The sequence below is a fragment of the Kogia breviceps genome, chromosome 13 (assembly GCF_026419965.1).
Source record: "Kogia breviceps isolate mKogBre1 chromosome 13, mKogBre1 haplotype 1, whole genome shotgun sequence".
NCBI lineage: Eukaryota > Metazoa > Chordata > Mammalia > Artiodactyla > Physeteridae > Kogia > Kogia breviceps.
Genome location: NC_081322.1, coordinates 73,182,070 through 73,203,388, shown reverse-complemented (window position 1 = coordinate 73,203,388; position 21,319 = coordinate 73,182,070). Strand labels below are relative to the sequence as shown.

General features: G+C 37.8%; 1 protein-coding gene across 3 annotated transcripts in view; it reads right to left on the bottom strand.

Moving 5' to 3' along the window:
• Positions 1 to 21,319, bottom strand: part of GRM1 (glutamate metabotropic receptor 1) — a 371,221-nt gene that overhangs the window by 37,636 nt on the left and 312,266 nt on the right. For all 3 annotated transcript variants that reach the window (XM_067010975.1, XM_059035994.2, XM_067010976.1), the window contains exons 7-8: positions 13,760 to 13,886; positions 1,749 to 2,679 (exon numbers count right to left, since the gene is read on the bottom strand). In XM_067010975.1, the coding sequence (XP_066867076.1) occupies positions 1,749 to 2,679; positions 13,760 to 13,886 (1,058 nt within the window). The remainder of the gene's footprint in view (positions 1 to 1,748; positions 2,680 to 13,759; positions 13,887 to 21,319) is intronic.

Sequence of the window (21,319 nt, the reverse complement as noted above, 5' to 3'; positions counted from 1 at the left end):
TAAAGAGTGTTTTCTCCCTTCTTTTCATTTTGTCTCCTCTCATTCCTTCCCTCTTAATGGTAATTGTCATGATGCCATTGTGCATCTGGATCCTTTGGCTATGGTCTAATTTTTTTCCTCATTTCATGGCACTGTTGTTTTGCTTTCATGCTCACTAGAACTGAGAGGATGTTGGCAGGAATGAAAAAATCAGGGCAAGGGAAAAAAGCGGCTAAGCAACTTTTATAATCAGCATCTCATGAAGAACTTGATACTGCAAGAAGTAGGTGTAAATTATTGGCTTCATCCTTAACACTGAAAAAATTTAAGGATGTCTTTATTTGAAATAATAACAAAACTTGATGGACTTCAAAAATATATTTTCCCGTAGACTCCCTCATCTGATCCTCAAGCCAATTATATGATTTTTGTAAAAGATGTCCATGGTGCTGCTTGACCCGTAAAGATAAAAAACCCAGAAGTTTAAGGCATGTAGGTTTTTTGACATATGTGAAAATGAGAAATTTCATGCCAGTTTAGACTTAGGCAAAGAACGGCTAACTAAGTGGAATTTACTTAAGAGTCACACAAATTCACAGTGGCTTGGTGTCCTCACCTACAAAATTGGGGAAAACAACATCCATTCCCCTCCCCTTACCTTGCTGACATGTTCAGGTGCACAGAATAGTTCTAAAACGATGTATATGTTATAATTATTACTATTAAAATCCTTCACTTTCAAAGGGTTGTTTCAAAAAGTGAAATTAATACTGCTAATGGGGAAAATCGTTTACTTTTTGGATAATTCAACTACCACTGGAACTTCAAGCATCCGTGTTATTTTAAAAGTTGTAAATGTGACATGAAATCTGTTTTCATGGGTCTCAGAAAGAGATGACACATGCAAATTTTAGCATAGGCTTCTTTGCAAAATAGAGTCAGGGAAAAGAAAGGAATGTGTGTATTATATAAACTACTCAGAAGAATTACCAAAATATAAATATTCTGGACTTTGATGTTCATGCCAACTCTCAAGTTTGGGGCTCTTCACCTTTTTATCTGATTCCTTATTTCATTTGGTACTTTATGGCTAGGAAACCATTCTGGTTATAACCTTGTCGTAGAGATAGGTCAATTCATGTGTAGCATTATGGAAGTTTACAGTATACATTAAATCTCAATAAATAAGGGGCACGGTAAGACAGTTGCTTCAGGGAACTTATTTCAGGACATACTTGGTGCTCAGCTGCACTCAAATTTTGAAATAGACTTCCCCAGGTGCCTAATTTCCTTCCTCTCCATCCCAGATGAGTAATGGTATGGCTCCAAAGTAATAAAAATAAATCGGAAACTATCTCAACCATGATCTAAACTAGAAATGAGAACTAGAGATTGCATCTCTGACCAGACCCCAGAGATGTACTTATGCTCCACAGCAGGAGGACCCGTGCAACAGGAAAACCTTAGGGACACAACAGGATCTGCAGATTGCAGGTCAGAATACGTATATGCTCAGCTGGCTGTTGCTTCACGTTCCTTGCTCTTTCAAAGAAATGAAAACAACGAAGACCTTTAGTACTACATTCCTAGTGCAACAGAATGTGAGATTTGAAAAAAAAGAAAAGATTAAGAAAGGACAGGAAAAACACTGGGGAAATGGAAGAACACGATTTAGTCAAATAGAAGAAAATAGAAGAGAGAGAGAGAGAGAGAGAGAGAGAGAGAGAGAGAGAGAGAGAGAGGAGGCAAACCCAGGTCAGATAACTCACTTGGCATTCCCTGCCCCTGGTTTCTTTCTTCGGAAAATGTTGAGGAAAGTGTTGGAGCGGCAGGGCAGCTTGCCATCGCCAACATGCATGCGGACTACATCTGAGGTGGTGAAGGCACTGCGTACATTCCTCTCAGGCTTGGCAATGATGATGTACATCTTGGGAGTGAACATGCACCCCAGGGCCACCGTTACACTGAGGCTCACTGCAAAGCAGGTAGTGATGATCTTGTAGTTGCTCCCAAAGTAAATGGGCACAAAAGCCAGCCAAATGATGCAGGTGGTGTACATGGTGAAGGCGATATATTTGGCCTCATTGAAGTTGGCGGGCACGTTGCGGGTCTTGAAGGCATAGTAGGTACAGCTCATGATGAGGAGTCCATTGTAGCCCAGAGGGGCCACCACACCCAAGTTGCTGGTATTGCAGATAAGGTAGACTTCTTTGATGCTTGGGTAGGACAGAATGGGCATGGGGGGCTCCATGATGATCAGGGTTACCACCAAAGTTAGCTGCACACTAATGAGAATTGAGGCAATGATCACCTGGGCCCAGGCACTCATAAACCTGGGCTTGCGGGTGCAGATCTTCTTCTTGCTGCCAGCCAGGATGCGTGCAATGCGATTCGTTTTGGTCACTAAAGCAGAGTAGCACATGGCAGAGGAGAGGCCGACCAGGAGGCGCTGGAGGTAGCAGGATGTGGTAGTAGGTTTGGCAATGAGAGTGAAAGGGCACACGTAACCGAGGAAGATTCCAGCTAGAATAATGTAGCAGAGCTCCCGACTGGAGGATTTGACCACTGGCGTATCCCGGTACAGCACGAAGATAAGGGTAACAAACAAGGTAACAAGGATTCCCAGGCAGGAAAAGGCAATGGCTATGATGGATTCTATGTTGCTCCACTCCAGATAGCGGACAGGAATGGGTTCACAGCCTGTGATGAGAAAGAGAGTTTTAAAATGAATCTAAGATTTTGCTGATCAATAACAGTGCTTACTAGTTACCAGAGGCATAGCTATATTTGCATCTTCCATGATTTAAGCTATTTTAATTTTTTTAAAAAATGCCTCTCTATCACACAAATAGACATACACCATTGTCTTCTCTGGACAATCATGTTCCCAAACCGAATCTCATCACAAGCCTAATGTGACATACTTAAGCCTATAGATATAATCTTTGCTTCCAGTGTTATAAATGGATGCTGCTCCGTGGATGGAACTTGGTTCCACACTTTCAGAAAATGAAACAAAAAGAAGGAAACTAAACCGTGTTTCCACTGAGGGTTAAATGGTCACAGTGTAATAGAATAAGTTAGTAAGAAATAAACTAACAAAATTTTTACGTTTATGCAGCTATTGTCCAGAGGCAAGTCCAGCTTATAGACAAGCATTTTCTTTCATTTCTATTCTTTCTTTTTGGCCAGCCAGCAAACTTTTTAAACATAAATTTCATTTGAATTCTTTAGAAGAATCTGCATTCTCCTATTTACCACATATTATATTACTCACTCTAAGTCTCACCTCTTTAGTTATGAACGTGGCATCTGAGGGCCTTTGAGTTATCAACCTCTAATAGACATACTAAAGAAGAATGAAATCTCCCCTCACCCATCTCTTGAAATGAGAGACAGTGCTGTGTTCTTAAACGCCTGGCTTATCTTCTCCTTCCAGAATAAAGTCTCTTTTGTATTTCACAGAGAGAAAAACATTTGTCAAATCCTAGCAACAACCCCTTCACAGAATTTTGTGATTGGTCTGGGCCATATTTCCCAAATTGTGAGAATAAAAATATGTATTTCCATAAATTCAGGAAGAGACTCATTGTTCTGTAGCCATGAGAGCGAGGAACCACCAGAACCTGTTTTAAACCTGTTCAGCCATTCAACGAGCTCCCGTCAGCGAACACAGTTTTGCACGTTAACCAGTCAGTGTCAGCCCTGGCTTCTGATAATCACCCAGCTGGGATCAGACTCACATTTAATACATGAGTGCAAACCACTCAGAAGCACACGCTCCTGACTGATCATAGTGGCCTCTCTCTTTTGTGTGTCAGGGGCTTGTCTGTGTCAGAGTCTCAGCCTCTTCCTGGAAGAACTTCTGCTTCCAAAAAAAGTCACATTTTAATTCTAAATCTTCCTGTTACCTTGATAAAGTTTAGAAAGATGATTAGATAGATACATAGTTAGAATAACAATGACCATTATGGGGAAATTTTGATGTGACACAATCAATAAATTAAAATATTTAAGAACAGCTATAGACACATTTGGAGATAAAATACTTAATAGTCGATATTCAGCTCCTTTAATTGGCATATTGAGGCTGCTAAATACAATTCAAATTCCAATGGAGTCTTTGCCAAGGCCTTTGTAACCTTCTGAAAGCTACCCTCTTTGCATTTCTCTTTTTCTATGCAACCTGGTTTTGTAAATGAGCTGTTCTGTCTTCGGAGTTTTTATTAGAAAAGAATACTGCATTTTAAATTTCTAGAACACAAGTCAGATCTATTGAATTTGAATTAAAACCCTGGTCTAGAGCCAAATTGAGAGCTATAATTAATGATTTTCGTAAACTTCAGGGACACAGGCAAAATATTTTCTGCAGAATTCAGGATTTTTAATTAGATACTTATTGTACTGCACTACAGATATGTACCAACTAAATCAATTAATTGTTAGCCTCATGTAGGAAAATATTTAAAAAGCAGCACATTACAAAAGGGAAGATTTAAATAACCCAGTTGTGTAACATTTAAAAAATAAAAATAGAAAATGCATTACATAAAGCAATTTCAGACTTTTTTTTTCAATAAAGATTCAAATTAAGGATGGAAGATAGATTTTAGGAAACCTTCAAACAATTCTGGGGTAGACTCAATAACTGACATAACAAGGACTATAGCGTCTCTACAAATGGGCTCAGACCTGCATCAGGGCCATCAAACAGGAAAAAAATGTTAAAATTTAAAATTACCAAGTTAGAAAATATCTAATAGGTGACTAGACATTTCCAGATAGAGTTATATAGTAAATAAACAAGAAATCAATATAATCATGGATCTTTAGGTAAGACATCTAAAAGGGCCTCTACTCTCTGTAATTTGGGAACCTATAGATAAGAAAACCTATCGATATCACAAATAAAAGTGTAATTTAAAGAACCATTACCCCATATTAGTAAAACTCAGGATAACTACCTAAAATCTGTCTAATGACTTAACCCCAGGGGAGACACTGGCACCCAAGAACTCCCTGTCTGTTCTCTGAACTCCCAGGGGAAGCAATATCTCTTTCTTATTGATATAGATGCCTTTATGTCTACTAATCATCTCACTATTAATAGAACATCAAATACCTTGGTTTAATAAAACCACTCAAATAGTGAAAATCTTTGATAATCCTATGCTCCAACATATAACTGGGACTTTGAGATTATTATTATAAGAATACATTATTCTTGGTGACACAAAACCCACAATTTTAACACACAGGATTTACTGCCAGACAAGATGTGCTATAATTCTTACACATGATCAAATGTTATCTGATTTAGTCATGAAAATACCTATACTATGTATAATTTAAGACATTATCCAAGTAACAGCTTTTGTTTCAGAATTCTTATGGATGAAAGACTCCACAGAAATAGGAAGATTGATTGAAACAGAGCACATAAGTATACAGATTATCATAGATACCTAGATCATCACAAATCGTTCTTTTCTGTATAAATATGAAAACGCTACACCATGATCTATATGTATTAACAGCATAGCAATGTCAAACCACCACTGTTCATTGTGGTAGGCAGCTTCCAAAATGGTTCCGAATAATCCCCACATCCTGGGATTCATGTCCTTGTATAATACTCTCTCCTTGAGTATGAACTAGGTCTATAACTTGTTTCTTTTTTATAGAATATAGCAAAGTTGATGGGATGCCCCTCCTGTGAGTGGGTTACATAAGATAAGTTCCATCTTAGTAGCAGACTCAGACCCTCTTGCTGGCTCTGATGAAGCAACCTCCTATGCTGCTAAGGTCCACATGGCAAGAGACCGAGAACAGTCCCCATGCAATAACCAGCTAAAAAAATAAAAAGAAAGCTGAAGCCCTCAATTCAGCAATCTTTTGAGGATTATATCCTGCCAATAACTGAGTTTGGAAGTGCACCCTTCCACAATCAAGCTAGACCCCATCCCTCGCTGACAGTTTGATTTTAGCTTTGTGAAAGATCATGAAGCAGAGAACTCAGCTATACTGTGGCATTTCTGACCCACAGAAACTGTGAGATAATAAATGTGTGTCACTGTAAGCTAATAAGTTTTGGGGTAATTTGTTTGGGGGTAATTTGTTACACAGCAATATATAACAAATTTACCCATTAAAAGCAAATTTACCCAACCTCTTAGTTCTATAGCCAATGCTTAGTCTCCTTGCCTAAGGATAATTAATTTCTTGATGTGTTGATGTTATATAAAATAATTGCTGCCATAAAGGTTGAGACCTGCAGTTAGAAAAAAAGGTACTATAAAAGCTAATACCGTTCTAGTACTTTGAAAGATAATAGAAATATTTTAGAGACAATCATGCTAAACAGACTGCTCTAAGAGTCCTTACAGAGTCTCATATAGAACAACAAATAATTTATTAATAATAACAAATCCATGGAGAAGTTCAAGAATTCAATTGTAGGTATACAAACTCTAGACAGAAAAGAGATTCTTAAAAGAGATACCAGAATGATTGTGTTGTAAGATCCATAAGGATAATTCTGGCAAAACCAGATGGCTATCTCGTAGCACCAGATGAAATATCCAATATACACTAGATAAAATTCTGATGGAAAAAGGGGAAGAATTCATTTCAGTAGAAACAAATTGGCCACAAAATTAAACACTAGTTTAAACATTAAAAATTAAACATTCCCAGGATAGCAGATGTGGCCAGTTCATGCTTCATTTGTAATTAAATTAATCTGGAAAAACTGTAAAGGTCGGGGTCACTGACTGATACAATTGCAAAAGAATCCTTTGAGTAACTCCAAATGCACTGCATACAGTTGTCTTCTTCTATGGCTTATAAATATATACTAGCTTAAATAGTGTATTTATCTTCTGGATGGGTTGAAGCATTTCCCTATTGAAAAGGCACAATACTTACAATGGCAAAAATATGATCAGATGTGTGGTCTTAGCAAGCATGTTCCAACTCACCAATCTAGTGATATGGGAACTTTTCGTCGGAACACTTATTCATGAATTTAAATTACATAAGGCTGTCTTCATTCCCAAACCTCTGGACAAGTAAAAGGGAACCTTAATACTGCTGAAGGTAACATCTCTTAGTGACTTTAAACTGAGGTTTGCAGAGAGCCTCCAGAAGCTGAAGGCTCATGAAAGTTAACTGTTAACCTAAGAAACTTGAAGCAAGCTGATGACTACACAGTGGTCTTCTGGGCAAGATTATCTTAAGATTCTTATACATATCATACTCTCCTTTGTATGTTCTTGCTTATTCATACTTTTCTACTTTATTGATAAAAGCTATACAAACCTGAGTTTGTCTTTAATGTTCTCCACACTCGTAATAAGGACTTGCCTAAACCTGGGTTTTGTTAGAGACAATCATTACTCTAACTCAGTAATTCAGTTATATCAAGCTATTGTTAAGTATGTTATAACAATAAGCTTTGTATATGCAAATATTTCACAAGTTCAAATATTTGAAAGAGTTCAGAAGACTCATAGAACGTGCTTATGTAATGTTTTCATTTAAAGGCAAAAGGTAAAGTACAGTAAGAGAAAGTTCAGTTTAGCAGCCAGGGATCAAGAGGTATCCAGGTGCAAGCTCTCTAGGACCCTTATTCCTACAAGGGCATACTTCATCTGTGGATTCAGCTACCAAAATCTGCACAATGAACATTGGTTTTGAGACACCTCCAGATAGAAGTTCTCAGTGAAGTCTTTTATGACCCTCAAGTCATAGAGCCAAGACAACCTGTCTAATAAAAAATGCCAGGGGAAATCCATCAGCAAATGAACTGACTTTGGTTGTCATCAGTGGAGTTTCAAACTGTAAAGTGTATATCATAAATCATTAAGTGCCCTTAATGTAGCTGGAAACCAAAGACGGATACTCAGCCATCTCAACAGATAATCAAAGAGTCTTCCAAGTCTAGTTGTAAATGAAGCCCATCCTATGTAGTGTACTATAGACAAATGAAGAAAAACATCCTTATGATAGAAGTATAAATATTCTTGTGTTGTAACAGTAGCAGTTTGTCATAACAACACCCCAAAGCTATACCTACACCACCACTAGGATTACTTTATCTTGTGTGAAGATCCTAGATTATTTTCCCCATGTGGAAACCAAAGTTTTCAAGGCCAATCCAGGACCATCCAAAACAGAATCACCTGGGGATTGGGACTGATCATTTACATTTTGAATAAGCTTCTTAAAAGTTGTTTTTTATTCTTTTCTTTCCTTTCCTTTTTTATTTTTAAAGACACCCTAAATTTGAGAAGTGCTAGCTTTGATATCTTGAGGGAATTAGACAAAATACCTATATTGTTCATATATGTGATGTAATGTACTTATTTGTCCTGTTTTGAGGTTTAAAGAGAAGAGTTGCCCAACCCTCAAGTGTGTTTGGGTATTCCAAGACTAGAAGGGATGGCGGTTAAGTTCAACCAGTGGTAAAGAGTGAGTGTTCTGAGCCTACCCGACCCCCAGCACCCAAAAGGAGAAGACTTTAATGGGATTGTGCATATTATATCTAAAGCACAGAGAACTTAAGGACCTGGCAGTGTCTATGGTTAGAGTTACCCTAGACAATCCAGAACCATTGGACAAGTCAGTTTCCTTCAAGCAGACTACAAACTACTGAGCAAAATACAAGAGAAGTGGTAATAACTCTGATCTGAGGAAAACGGGTTACTCCTAGTTTTTGAAACAAACATTGGCTCACTAGTAAGATCCAAATGCATTAGAGGAGGCTAAAATTTAATATCTGACTTCTTTCCAATTCGGTAAAGACAAATTTAATATGAATCAAGAAATAAAGATAGGCCACAATTATGCTACCTAATGTGTGTTGGGGCATTTAATAACATTTACAGTAGTACTTCATGATTGCATAAGGCTTCATTGAAATGCTTTCTTTAACATTATAACATTAATATAAATTACCTACAAGGTGAAATTATTATTTAATGTTTAACTCAATGTCCCTTCCTCTGTGAAGGTTTTTCTCTTCCCAGGGAAAAATGATTGCTTTTTTCTCTGTACTTACATGAAATTTTGTACATACTCCTGTTGTAAGGCTTATAATTACTTGTTTACATGTCTGGTTTCATATGAAGCTTCTCTCCCAGGATATAAACCTTGTTTCATTCACCCATATGTCCCAGTTTCTCAAAAAAATAGGGCTTCCCTGGTGGCGCAGTGGTTGAGAGTCCGCCTGCCGACGCAGGGGACACAGGTTTGTGCCCCGGTCCGGGAAGATCCCACGTGCTGCGTAACGGCTGGGCCCGTGAGCCATGGCCGCTGCGCCTGCGCGTCCGGAGCCTGCGCTCCGCAACGGGAGAGGCCACAGCAGTGAGAGGCCCGCGTACCGCAAAAAAAAAAAAAAAAAATACCTGGCATGAAGTAGGTGGTAGTGTATAATATAAAAGTGAATAAATGAGTAGATAATATGAGAGGTGGCAGTAACTGATGGATGGGGAAAAATAGTTAAAAAGTTAATTTCTATAACAGTATTTTTTTTTTTTTTTTTTTTTTTTTTTTTTTGCGGTATGCGGGCCTCTCACTGTTGTGGCCCCTCCCGTTGCGGAGCACAGGCTCCGGACGCGCAGGCTCAGCGGCCATGGCTCACGGGCCCAGCCGCTCCGCGGCATGTGGGATCCTCCCGGACCGGGGCACGAACCCGTGACCCCTGCATCGGCAGGCAGGCTCTCAACCACTGCACCACCAGGGAAGCCCTCTATTTTTTATTGATGAGATTTAGTGTAGTCGGACTTCCTAAGGAATTATTTTATACTATTTGACTTTTTAAAAGGAGTAAGTAGCATTGGATTACATATAATTGGCCCATAGATTGTTAAACTACTGTCAAGTTGTATATCATGGCAGAAGAGGTCCCTGTTTATGCATCATAAAAAGTAAAGTGTGAAATTTAAATGCTGAATTAAAATGTGCATATTCCCAAGAAGAAAATATGAAAAATTTATTAAAACAGCTTCAGAAGTCATTTCCTCTAAGAAATATACAATATTTTTCTTCATAGCCAAAAAATAACATTCCAATGAAAACAAAAACTCACTAACATGTTTTTATTCATTAATATTAGAGTCTTTGAAGCATATATGAAAAGTAGCTATCATATAAAATGATTTAAAGCATATTTTAAACAAACTTCACCTTCAGTAAAGACACTATTTTCTAAAGAGAATGATTTCTCATTTTAACTAAAATTCAGTCAAAAAAATCCACCGATAAAAATAAAATACCTACTTGAAGGCAATGCATATACTCCTCTGAATATTTTTACTGATTTTTTGGTATTCTCTCTCTGTGAGTTTTCTCTTTTCACAACTACTGCTACTATGGCAACAATCAAAAACACACTGCCATGTTCTGTGCCCTTGCTCTGAGCCTGACATGGCACCAAGTAAGTGGCAAATTAGATCTCATTTTCCATTCATGTGTAAGACTGGAAGGGATGCAGAAACAGTAGGTGTCATTAAAACTAAGTATAGCTGAATAATATTCCATTGTATATATGCACCACATCTTCTTTATCTGTTTCCGTATGCTAACACATATATATGGAATCTAAAAAAAAAAAAATGGTTATGAAGAACCTAGGGGCAGGACAGGAATAAAGATGCAGACGTAGAGAATGGACTTGAGGACACGGGGTGGGGGAAGGGTAAGCTGAGACGAAGTGAGAGAGTGGCACGGACTTACATACACTACCAAACGTAAAATATCTGGTGAGAAGCAGCTGCATAGCACAGGGAGATCAGCTCGGTGTTTTGTGACCACCTAGAGGGGTGGGATAGGGAGGGTGGGAGGGAGATGCAAGAGGGAGGGGATATGGGGATATATGTATACGTATAGCTGACTCACTTTGTTATACAGCAGCAACAAACACAACAGTGTAAAGCAATTATACTCCAATAAAGATGTTTAAAAAAAAGTATAAATAAGTACGAGAGATGCATATTCTGAAAGACCTTAAGTATAAGACTTACAACATAATTTGGATACACGATCCGAAAGTAGCCACTTGCCTGTTGTTATCAGATAAAGGCAGTCTGAGCTGTTGCTTTGCTCTCTACTCATTTGAATGTTAAAGTGATTTTTACACATATGATGGATGATAGTAGATTAAATTCTCTAGAAAGATAACTGCATTAAAATTCACCTATTTATAATCAAGGAGGATATTTTTAAACATTTCGCTAAGTCAAAGAGGCTTAATCAATGATGGTGATCATTTGGCAGTGGGCAGACAATATATCCACAGTGGAAGATCTCTAGGGAATAAAACATATGACTTTGAGTTCCATTATTATAACATATTAGATCTTTAAATGTTTTTTTGTATTTTAATGTTTTAAAGTTGGATAGAAGCTCTTTATCATGTATGAGATAAGCCCCCATTTAAAAGGAGGATGAAGCAGTAGGAAAAGTTGGAGGAAGCCCCCAAAGTGTAGACAAGAGTAAAACCCTTGTACCTCAAAGCCAGGACTTCTGACATTTAAGATTAACCTTAGAAAGGTGATGGTTTTGTCTTTGAGCCTCTTCCTGGTCAGTTGTGGTCTCAGTCAAATAGCTGAGGGCTGACTCTGAAGTCAAGCCCAGTTCTCAAGCACAATGGTGATCTAAGGGGATGGCTTTCTCAAGATGAAAAGGACCGGCAGGAAGCACACACTATAAAGAAGGGTAAAGTTGTGAAGAGAGACACAGTACGAGTGGGAAAGGAGGCCTGTGTCCAGAATGAGGTTGGAAAAGCTTTTCCAAGTCAGTCCATTGCATGCAACCATGAGATAAATGCATAGTGAAAAGGGCATTAGACCCAGGGACAAAACCCCCTAGATTCTAGTGGGGGCTTCTCCTATTGAGGATCTGTATTGATGTAGATGAACTTGGGTGAGTCCCTTCTTCCTTCTAATTCGCTCAATAGAACAAATATTTATCAGGCAGCAATTATGTTCAAGGCATCAAGCTATGAGTCAGAGAGTATTGTTTCTCAAGGGATGGAACAGGGACTAAGTGCTTCAGAATCTGCTGGGTCTTGTCTCAGAAATAGTGAAATAGTGAATGGGAAATAGTGAATGGGAATATAGTGAATGGGAATATAGTGAATGGGAATCTCTGTAGATGAGTAATTCCCAGGTAATTTTTAGGCACACTGAAGTTGAAAACCAGTTTTCAGCTAGAGAATAAAGAAACAGGTGAGGTATAGTTTGTATCTTCAAAAATATTCTGATCTAATTTCTTTTCATTTAAAAATGGCCTTTGTACCAGGTGATTTCTAAAAGCTTTTTGATACTCAGTCTATTTTCTAACAGGGTTAACATTTTACAAGGTCTCTCACTTACAAAGTATAATTTTAATTATGTGACCTGATTCTACTCAGCCAGCCATTTTTGATGCCCACTGAATAAGCCACACAATTTCTTAGTTTCATATGCTTATTTGGGAACAAGTCAAAAAGTAAACATCAATCATGAATGTTACCCTAATGATTATCAGCAGCACACAGGGAGGCATAGGATCAGAAGTCAATGAACTACGACCTGCTTCTAACTAGTTGCATGACCTTGGGCACACAAGTACACCTCTCTAGGCCTCACCTTTGTCGTTCTAAAATGAGGGATTGCATTACTCAGATGACAAGGTCTCTATGAACTCAAAGACAAAGTTTCTATGGCTTTATCACTTTTAAAATTTGTGAAAAGTAACTGTGAAACACCTCTCATTTGTGAACTCATACCAGGGCCTTTGGAAATCAAAACTCATATACCTGAACATTGCTCTTGGGAAGCTTATAAACTCATGTAATCCATCCACAGGAGTCCCATTGATGTTATGAGTAAATCATCTCTTGCATTCATTTATTCCTCTCCATTGCTGTAGCAGCTGCCATAGTTCACACCATTTGAAATTACTCACTTGGACCAACATAATAGCTTCCTAACTTCTCTCTATTTTTAGCCTAGGCTCACTACTCTCCTCCATACTACCGCCAGGGTCATCTTTCTGAGACACAGATATCATGATGTTATTCACCACTTTAAATTCTTCAGTGGTTCTCCTGTGCTTAAAGTCAAAATCCAAACATTTATAAAAAGGTCCTACAGAAGCTCCTCAACATTTGCTTCCAGTGTACTCATCCAGTCTCATTTCTGACCATGTATCTGCTAGGCCTTGCATTTACCAAACAACCCCATGTACTTGTTCCATGGTTTTCTCCAAATGTATTACATGCTTTCATGTTTCTCATGTTCTACTTTCTGTCTGGAATTTCTTTCATCTCCTTGTCTGCCTAACAAACTTTACAGTAGTTTATAAATATCTCTATTGTAGTAATAACTATTTTATTTTATACTTTTACATGTTTCTTCCCTGATATATTTTAAGTAAATAAAGCTGGGGCTGTGTTTCACTTATTTTTGTACCTTTACGTCCTATAGATGTTCAAGAAATATTTGCAAATATAAATTCAGGTGACTAGAAATATCTTCAGATAAAATTTTTAAAAAGAAAAACAGGAACAACTGGTATACAAGAATAACCTTTGAATACATTTTTATATTTAAATGAACTTTTAATATAGATTATGGAAAACGTATAAGAGATTTATGTGTACACCTTGACATGAGCAGTAACAATGTAAATAAACATTGAAAAAGACATGAGATAATCACTATCATTTTAAACAATAGGCACATTGGAAAGGTTAACAGTCAGGGATAGGGCTTACAAGTGAGGCAGTTCCTACCTGTTAGATCTGCATTGGGCCACCATCCCAAGTCACAAGCTTTGCAGGTGAATTCATCTTGCACATATTCATTCTCTTTGCAGGCAGTGCAAATCCAGCAGCAACTGACTTCTCCTTTCCGTATGACCTATAACATAGCAATATTTCATATGCCTTACAGATCGTTTCTCCAGAAAGACTTTTTTTTTCCTAGATGAGGACTTGCTTTCAAACTATGATTTTTTTTTAGAAAAGTAACTTTTCAAAAACTCGTATATTTGAGGAACTTTAAATACATGGATTGGGATATACCTTATTGTACCAGAGTTCAGATGTGAATTTCAGTTCATTCCATGTTAGATTTGGAAGCTTTTCAATAATAATTTCTTTTATAAAAGGAATTAAACAGCTGAACCATATCATTATGTATATTAATATGTATTAATACTTCTCAGAAAAGTAAAACTACATTTTTCTTTTTATATTGTCATAAGTTCCCTGATTTGTACTTTCATAATGTCTAATATGCTGTTAATCCCATCCATTAAAAAATTATTTCTAATATACTTTGGTTTTCATTGTATAAATTCTATTTTATGTTCTTATATTTCCACGTGTCTTCTCGTGATATGCATATTTTCTTTTAAATCCTTTCGTATGTATTTACAGTAGGTATTTTCATTTGACTTCTAATTCCATCATCAATATAATATCTGGGACTGTTTCTATTGCTTGCTTTTCCTTCAGGTAATGTGTCACATTTTCTCGCCTTGTCACATGCCTAAAAATTTTTAACCAGATGCTGGACATAAGGTGTAGAGTGCTGGCTTTTTTTCTTGAAGTAGTATTGGCCTTTGTTCCAGCAGGCAGCTAAGTCACCTGTGGCTCAGTCTGAGTCTTGTTTTTCATTTTTTAGGGCAATTCTAGAATAGTCTCTACTCTAGGAATAGTTTAGCCTCATTATAAGCTATGACCCTGCTGGATCTCTACTTAACTCTTTGTGTATTCAGCAAAGCGTCTCCACTAGGGCTTGTAGAAATTGGGACAATTCTTGGCTTTGTGTGACCTCTGGGAATACAGCTCCCCACTAATTGCTCTGGACATTCTGAATTCTACCCTGCTCATACAGATTCAGTCAAACACTCATGAAAACTCATATGCCAAATTCTGGGACACTTTTTCTGCATAGATTCTTCCTCTTCCTTCCTCTGAACTACAATTTCTGGCTGCCTTGGCCTCCTTCAACTCTGATTCCTGTCTTCTTAAATTATCAAGATAGCCAAGCTCTGTTTGTATTCTTTCTCACTAAACAACAGCTAGGAAATTGCCTCCAGACAGAAAGCCAGAGTGATTTTAGGGTTCATCTTGTTTGTTTCCTTGCAATTCCTTGAATTCAAGGTCATGCACTGTTTTCCAATGTCTGAACATAGTTATTTCATATATTGTGTCAAGTTTTCTGGTTGTTTACAGCAGAAGACAAAGTCTGTACTCTGTTACTCCCTCATGGCCAGAAACAGAGGTCCCTCCCTAACACATTAGACATAATCAAATGTTCTCATACGTAAAGTCAGAAATTAAACTGTAAATGTTGCCATACCTTAAAATCATACAAACTCTATCCTTTGTGAAAATAAAATTATCTTCTTGCAAATCAGGTTGAAATTTATACAACTATTTTAGAATTACATGAAAAATATCAAATGACATATTTTCAGAAACTGTAAAAGGTTTCCGTTTTCTTCTTTTACTTTCAAATAACTTTAGAAAGTAGACTCAGATTAAGTCTTTTTGAAAAATTCACACCTATCCTCAGAATAATCATGAGAAATCTATATTCCAAATTATAAATTTTTCTAAGTGCCATGAAAAAAATTGAATAAATGAGTACTGCTTTTTACTTTAATGAGTATAAGAAGTACAAAATAGTGTATATCTCTTCAGTCAGCTTTATCTTTTTCCTAACTATAAAATGAATACTATGAATGAGACAATTTCAAAAGATAATAATGCTAAACAATTTATTTATGCAGAATGACTGGTGAAAGGTAGATCCTATGAGTAACTGGCACATGGAAAGTATTTAAGATTAAGCTTTGAATGACTCAATAAATGAATGAATAAGTGATTGGCTTATACCTCTAATAAATAATGAAAAAGGAACTGCTCAAATGGAGTTATTTTTTTATTACTTCTTATTCAGCCACCAAATACGTGCACTTTTGCCATGCAATGTCTAAAATATGGGATTTGTTTTTTCTATCTCTCAGCCACCCCTCTAGACACAGAAAGCTGAATTCTGGTCCCTGTCTCCTAATCATATAACATGCCTCTAATTACTTCTCACTCCAGAGTTACGTGCACACAGCTGCCAAGATCATCTCGATGGCCTGTGGGCTCCTCAAGAGAAGGGAATCATGCCATACTTTCATTGTTTTCAGATCATAGTCATCAATAAATGTACCAAGAACACACAGTAGCTGGCCAATGAACGAGTGTTGAGTTGAATCTTTTTTAAAAATGTAATTCGGCCACTCAAAGAATGTCAGTGTCTCCCTTTTCTAATACCTTTGAAATATAAGCTCTTTGGTCCGTCATTCACTTAGTCCCTGGTCCTTGTTTCTGCACCTAAGTTTGACTGTTAATAATCTCTTACATAAGTCCGCCAAACAAGGAAGAGCAGCCTCTGTGCCATCCCCTGCTTACGTCCTCATTGATGTCCACATAATTGTTTGTTTTGGAGGGAGGTTTCAAGTAGGGCAGATACATCATCTAATTTGCTTTCCATCTGACTTGCTTTCTACAAGGATTATTATGGCTGCTGTTTAGAGAATAGATTTTAAGAAGGACAAAAGAGAGAGAGTGTGTTTGTTGTTTAATCCATGGCTTTAACATGCAACAAGAAAGAAATAAATATATTTTAATAAAAGAAGGGATATTCCTTTCCATTTAGAATATCATCTTTCCTCCATCAGCCCATCTATGTCACTACTATCCAGTCCTGACACACGCTCCAGGAAGTATTTCTGGTGTAGTGAGCCCTTTGAAACATTACCTTATTTGGAATTCTCTATAATTAAAATATACTTGGTATTTTATTACCACAAGTTAGTTAGCTTTTGTCCTCTAATTGTTTCACATGTATATGGTAGATACGTTTCATTCAGATACTTTTCAAAAAATTCTTAAATTATTGTCTCTATGTTTTAGTCTCCCCCATATCACAGGTATTGATATTTTAAATTATTTTATTATTTTTATACTAACTGATATTTCTTTTACATGTAGTATACACTCAATAACTGAATAATGTATTGTCTCATTTTTGTTACCATAAAACACTTTTTATGACAGCTCTGAGTCATAATAAGAGATTTGATATTTTTCTGAAATTGCTCTTGAAAGACCAAGACCTCCCAAGACACAGGAACTGTTTTGCTTCCTTTTACATCCTGTGTACGTGGTGCTCTGTTTATTGTTAGTAAGACTAGATGACCTGCTGCTTCACACAAGGTTATGATTCAATTCCATATACACTGTAGGAGTCTTATGACATAGGAAATCAAGCGTTAACTTTACGACTACGTTTCTGGAGTAAATTGAAATGGATTTTTTTTTTCTTTTTTTTTTGGTACGCGGGCCTCTCACTGTTGTGGCCTCTCCTGTCGCGGAGCACAGGCTCCGGACGCGCAGGCTCAGCAGCCACGGCTCACGGGCCCGGCCGCTCCGCGGCATGTGGGATTTTCCCGGACTGGGGCACGAACCCGTGTCCCCTGCATCAGCAGGTGGATTCTCAACCACTGCGCCACCAGGGAAGCCCCTGGAATGGATTTTTTAAATTTAGGCTTTGTTTAGAAAAAGGACAAAAGAAAGAAAACAGCATGGAGAGAATATGATGAAGGAAAAGTAATGATAAATCAAAGGAAACAGAGAAATTTGCTTCAGAAGGGAAATGCCTGGAAGACTAAACAGAATAAAGACACTGGTCCTACCTAATTAGGACTGTAGGAAAATCAGCTGAGGGAGAGAAGGGCTAGTCCTACCCCCCTGTGTCCCCATGACCCTCAGCATGAGAGCTTGGGCAACAATGGACTCTAATTGCTGATACAATTTTTTCCAGCTACACTATGAGTTCCTCAAAGGAAGGGGCCATGTTTAAGTTTCTTTTGCATTCACAGTGCTAGCATAGTTATTGGTACATATTAATTTTTCAATAATTACTCAATAATGTATGTGAAAGAAAAGAGGGAAATAATATGGACTATTACGTAAACAAAAGAAATGAAAATGAAGAATTCAAAGAGAATAAAAAATAGGAAGAAATTGAAGAGAGCCTTGAAAGAATTATAGAAAAATATCAGTTTAGGAAAATCCCTATGTAGTAATTTATTACAGGGGAAATGTAACAAAAATCATATAAGAATAGAAAATGATCACAAAAATGGACATACATTGAACGAGACCATGCGCAAGGCCCTCTGTACAGAATTACACTAAACCTCACAACCACTCCATGGAGTGAAGTTAATTATTTACACTTTGCAGATGAAGAAACAGCTGCAGAGGGGATCAGTAACTTGTGCAAACCTCAGGCACATCATCACCAGTTATTTTCAAGAACTAAGCTCTTCCTTGTGTAAAAACAGCTGTCAGAATGATGACATGTTATGCTGAGAACCAAAATTATATCTCAGAAGTTGGCAGATATATATTTACTTAACCAACATTTATTTAGTGGCCCAGTGTGCCAGACATGGTGCTATGCATGGGGACAAATAAATGAAAAGACCTGATGATCACTGAGGTTAAGAAGCTCAAAATCTGACATAATGTAATACGTATACTGCTAGAAGGAGGAATGAAATGCTTAGGCAGGGCATATGCATTCAATCATTCATCCATTCATTCATTCACATTATGCATTCACAATCAGTGAATAAAACAGATCATATATCCCCATCCTTGAGGAGCGCCATCCTAGAAAAGGGCTTTGAGAAAACTACAGCCAGAAAGAGGAACAGGGTTCAGGGCAGGGACCAAGGTGAGGCCAGCCTGGGGACCAGACTTAAAGAGGCCCTTAAAACAGCGTTGTGCACATGCCCACTCTGCACTTGCAGGATCTTGACGGGGGGCTACTTTAGGGTCTGTGCCCTAAGTGCTTCACTTGCCTCATCTCAGTCCCAGTCTTGATAGGGAGGCACCTGGAATTGGTGATTGCAGTTTTGCATATGGTGGTCAGGTAAGGCTTCACAAAGATATGCCACTTGAGTAAAGACTTGAGAGAGGGAAAGGGCGTAAGTCCTGAATATATCTGGTGGAAAAGAGTTCTAGGTGGTGGGATCATCTAAAGAAAAGACCCAGAAGTAAGAGTCCAATGTGTACTCATGCTATTGCCTTCCTTCTCTACTTTTCTGTGTGTTATACTTCAATAAATATTGACTTAAAAAAGAAAATGAGCCCTGCTTTGGCCACTGCCACCTGCAAGACACAACAGCTCTGCTGTGCTCCTTCTCTGCCCGGTGTCACGTGATTCAGCAGCAGGTCCTATCGGCACCTGTCCCCCAAAGTGGCAGACAAGCTAGATCTGAGGCTAAGGTGATCACCAAAAAGTTCAGTAACCAGGAGACCAGCTTAAACACTGGTCAAAGCATGAGAGGTGAAGGTGTAGGTATTACTCAAGAGTGGCTGTGAATAAATTAATGATGATTCTATAGAATTTCTCGTTATGACCAGTGCTTGCAAAGTTTTCTCTCATCCAGAGACACTATAATAATTTCAGGCTTTCACATATATAAAAAAATACAAAAAGGAATCCAGTATTTTGTCTTCAACTTTTTTCAAAATTTCAGCCAGTATGTTTTTAGTAGCTGGGGCAGATCACATCATCATTATGTAATCATAAACTTCTCAGATAAGGAATTTTGATATTCCTGTGGACAATTTTGGTTGAGAATCTGCCATCCTGCAGTGGAATTTAGAAAATATTACATAATGAAGGAACTATGTCATTGTTTCATTGGTTGCCAAAATGGTTGCATTAACTATGCAGAAGTTAAATGGGTAGTTTGCTTTGATTCACAAAAAGGGGAAGTTGAGGTGAACAGGACAGCTGTGGTTGATGATGTTAGTGCTAACTTTCTTAGCTGGTCTTATGGCCATGTGAGAACTGTCCTTATACTTAGAAGACAAAAGCTGAGGTATGACGTTTCATGATATCTGCACCTCACGTTCAGATGGTTCAGGGAAAAAATAGTTAACCCAATTCTGAAATATACAGTTTGCAAAAATACGTGTATCTGGGCTTTTTTCTCCACATATATAGGGTGTATTTTACTATATGACAATATGGCATGTGTAATGAAGAACCATTTATGATATGGTCTCTACAATTCTATCTTGATAGGCCAGGTGAGAAGGGGGGACGTAGTGATTCCTACTTTCCATGCCTAAACTCCCAGACTCAAACCATCAACTTGGGGTAAAGAATCCAAAAACAAACCAAACGGAAGAAAAAAATAGAAGAGAGGGGAAAAGAAAGACTAGGAGGCGAATGAAAGCAATCCCCAGGACCCTTTCCCTGGGATTCTCTGCCGGTCTCCCCAGCTCCGTCAGACTCTCCTGACCACCTTCACTAATATTTATTGCCTGCTTACTTCTAGATTCTGTTCCCTCAGCAATTTTAAAGTGGATCTCTATTTATAATTTTGTTGTAAACTATTGAGAAAATAAGCTTTAGCAATTGAAACTTGCATTTGTAGGAAATATGACAGTCATATAATGAAAGATGGTATAACAACATGTGGCTGTGGGTTGAAAAGAGCTTTGGATTGGCTCCGAGCTCAGCTCGGCATTTCTTTCTTTTTTTTTTTTTTAACATCTTTATTGGAGTATAATTGTTTTACAATAGTGTGTTAGTTTTTCCTTTACAACAAAGTGAATCAGTTATACATATACATATGTTCCCATATCTCTTCCCTCTTGCATCACTCTCTCTCCCACCCTCCCTATCCCACCCCTCTAGGTGGTCACAAAGCACAGAGGTGAACTCCCTGTGCTATGTGGCAGCTTCCCACTAGCTATCTAATTTACATTTGGTAGTGTATATATGTCCCTGCCACTCTCTCACTTCGTCACAGCCCACCCTTCCCCCTCCCCATATCCTCAAGTCCATGCTCGAGTAAGTCTGTGTTTTATTCCCGTCCTACCACTAATCTCTTCATGACATTTTTTTCCCTTAGAGTCCATATATATGTGTTAGCATACGGTATTTGTTTTTCTCCTTCTGACTTACTTCACTCTGTATGACAGACTCCAGGTCCATCCACCTCATTATAAATAACTCAGTTTCATTTCTTTTTATGGCTGAGTAATATTCCATTGTATATATGTGCCACATCTTCTTTATCCATTCATCTGTTGATGGACACTTAGGTTGCTTCCATGTCCTGGCTATTGTAAATAGAGCTGCAATGAACATTTTGGTACATGAGTCTTTCTGAATTATGGTTTTCTCAGGGTATATGCCCAGTAGTGGGATTGCTGGGTCGTATGGTAGTTCTATTTGTAGTTTTTTAAGGAACCTCC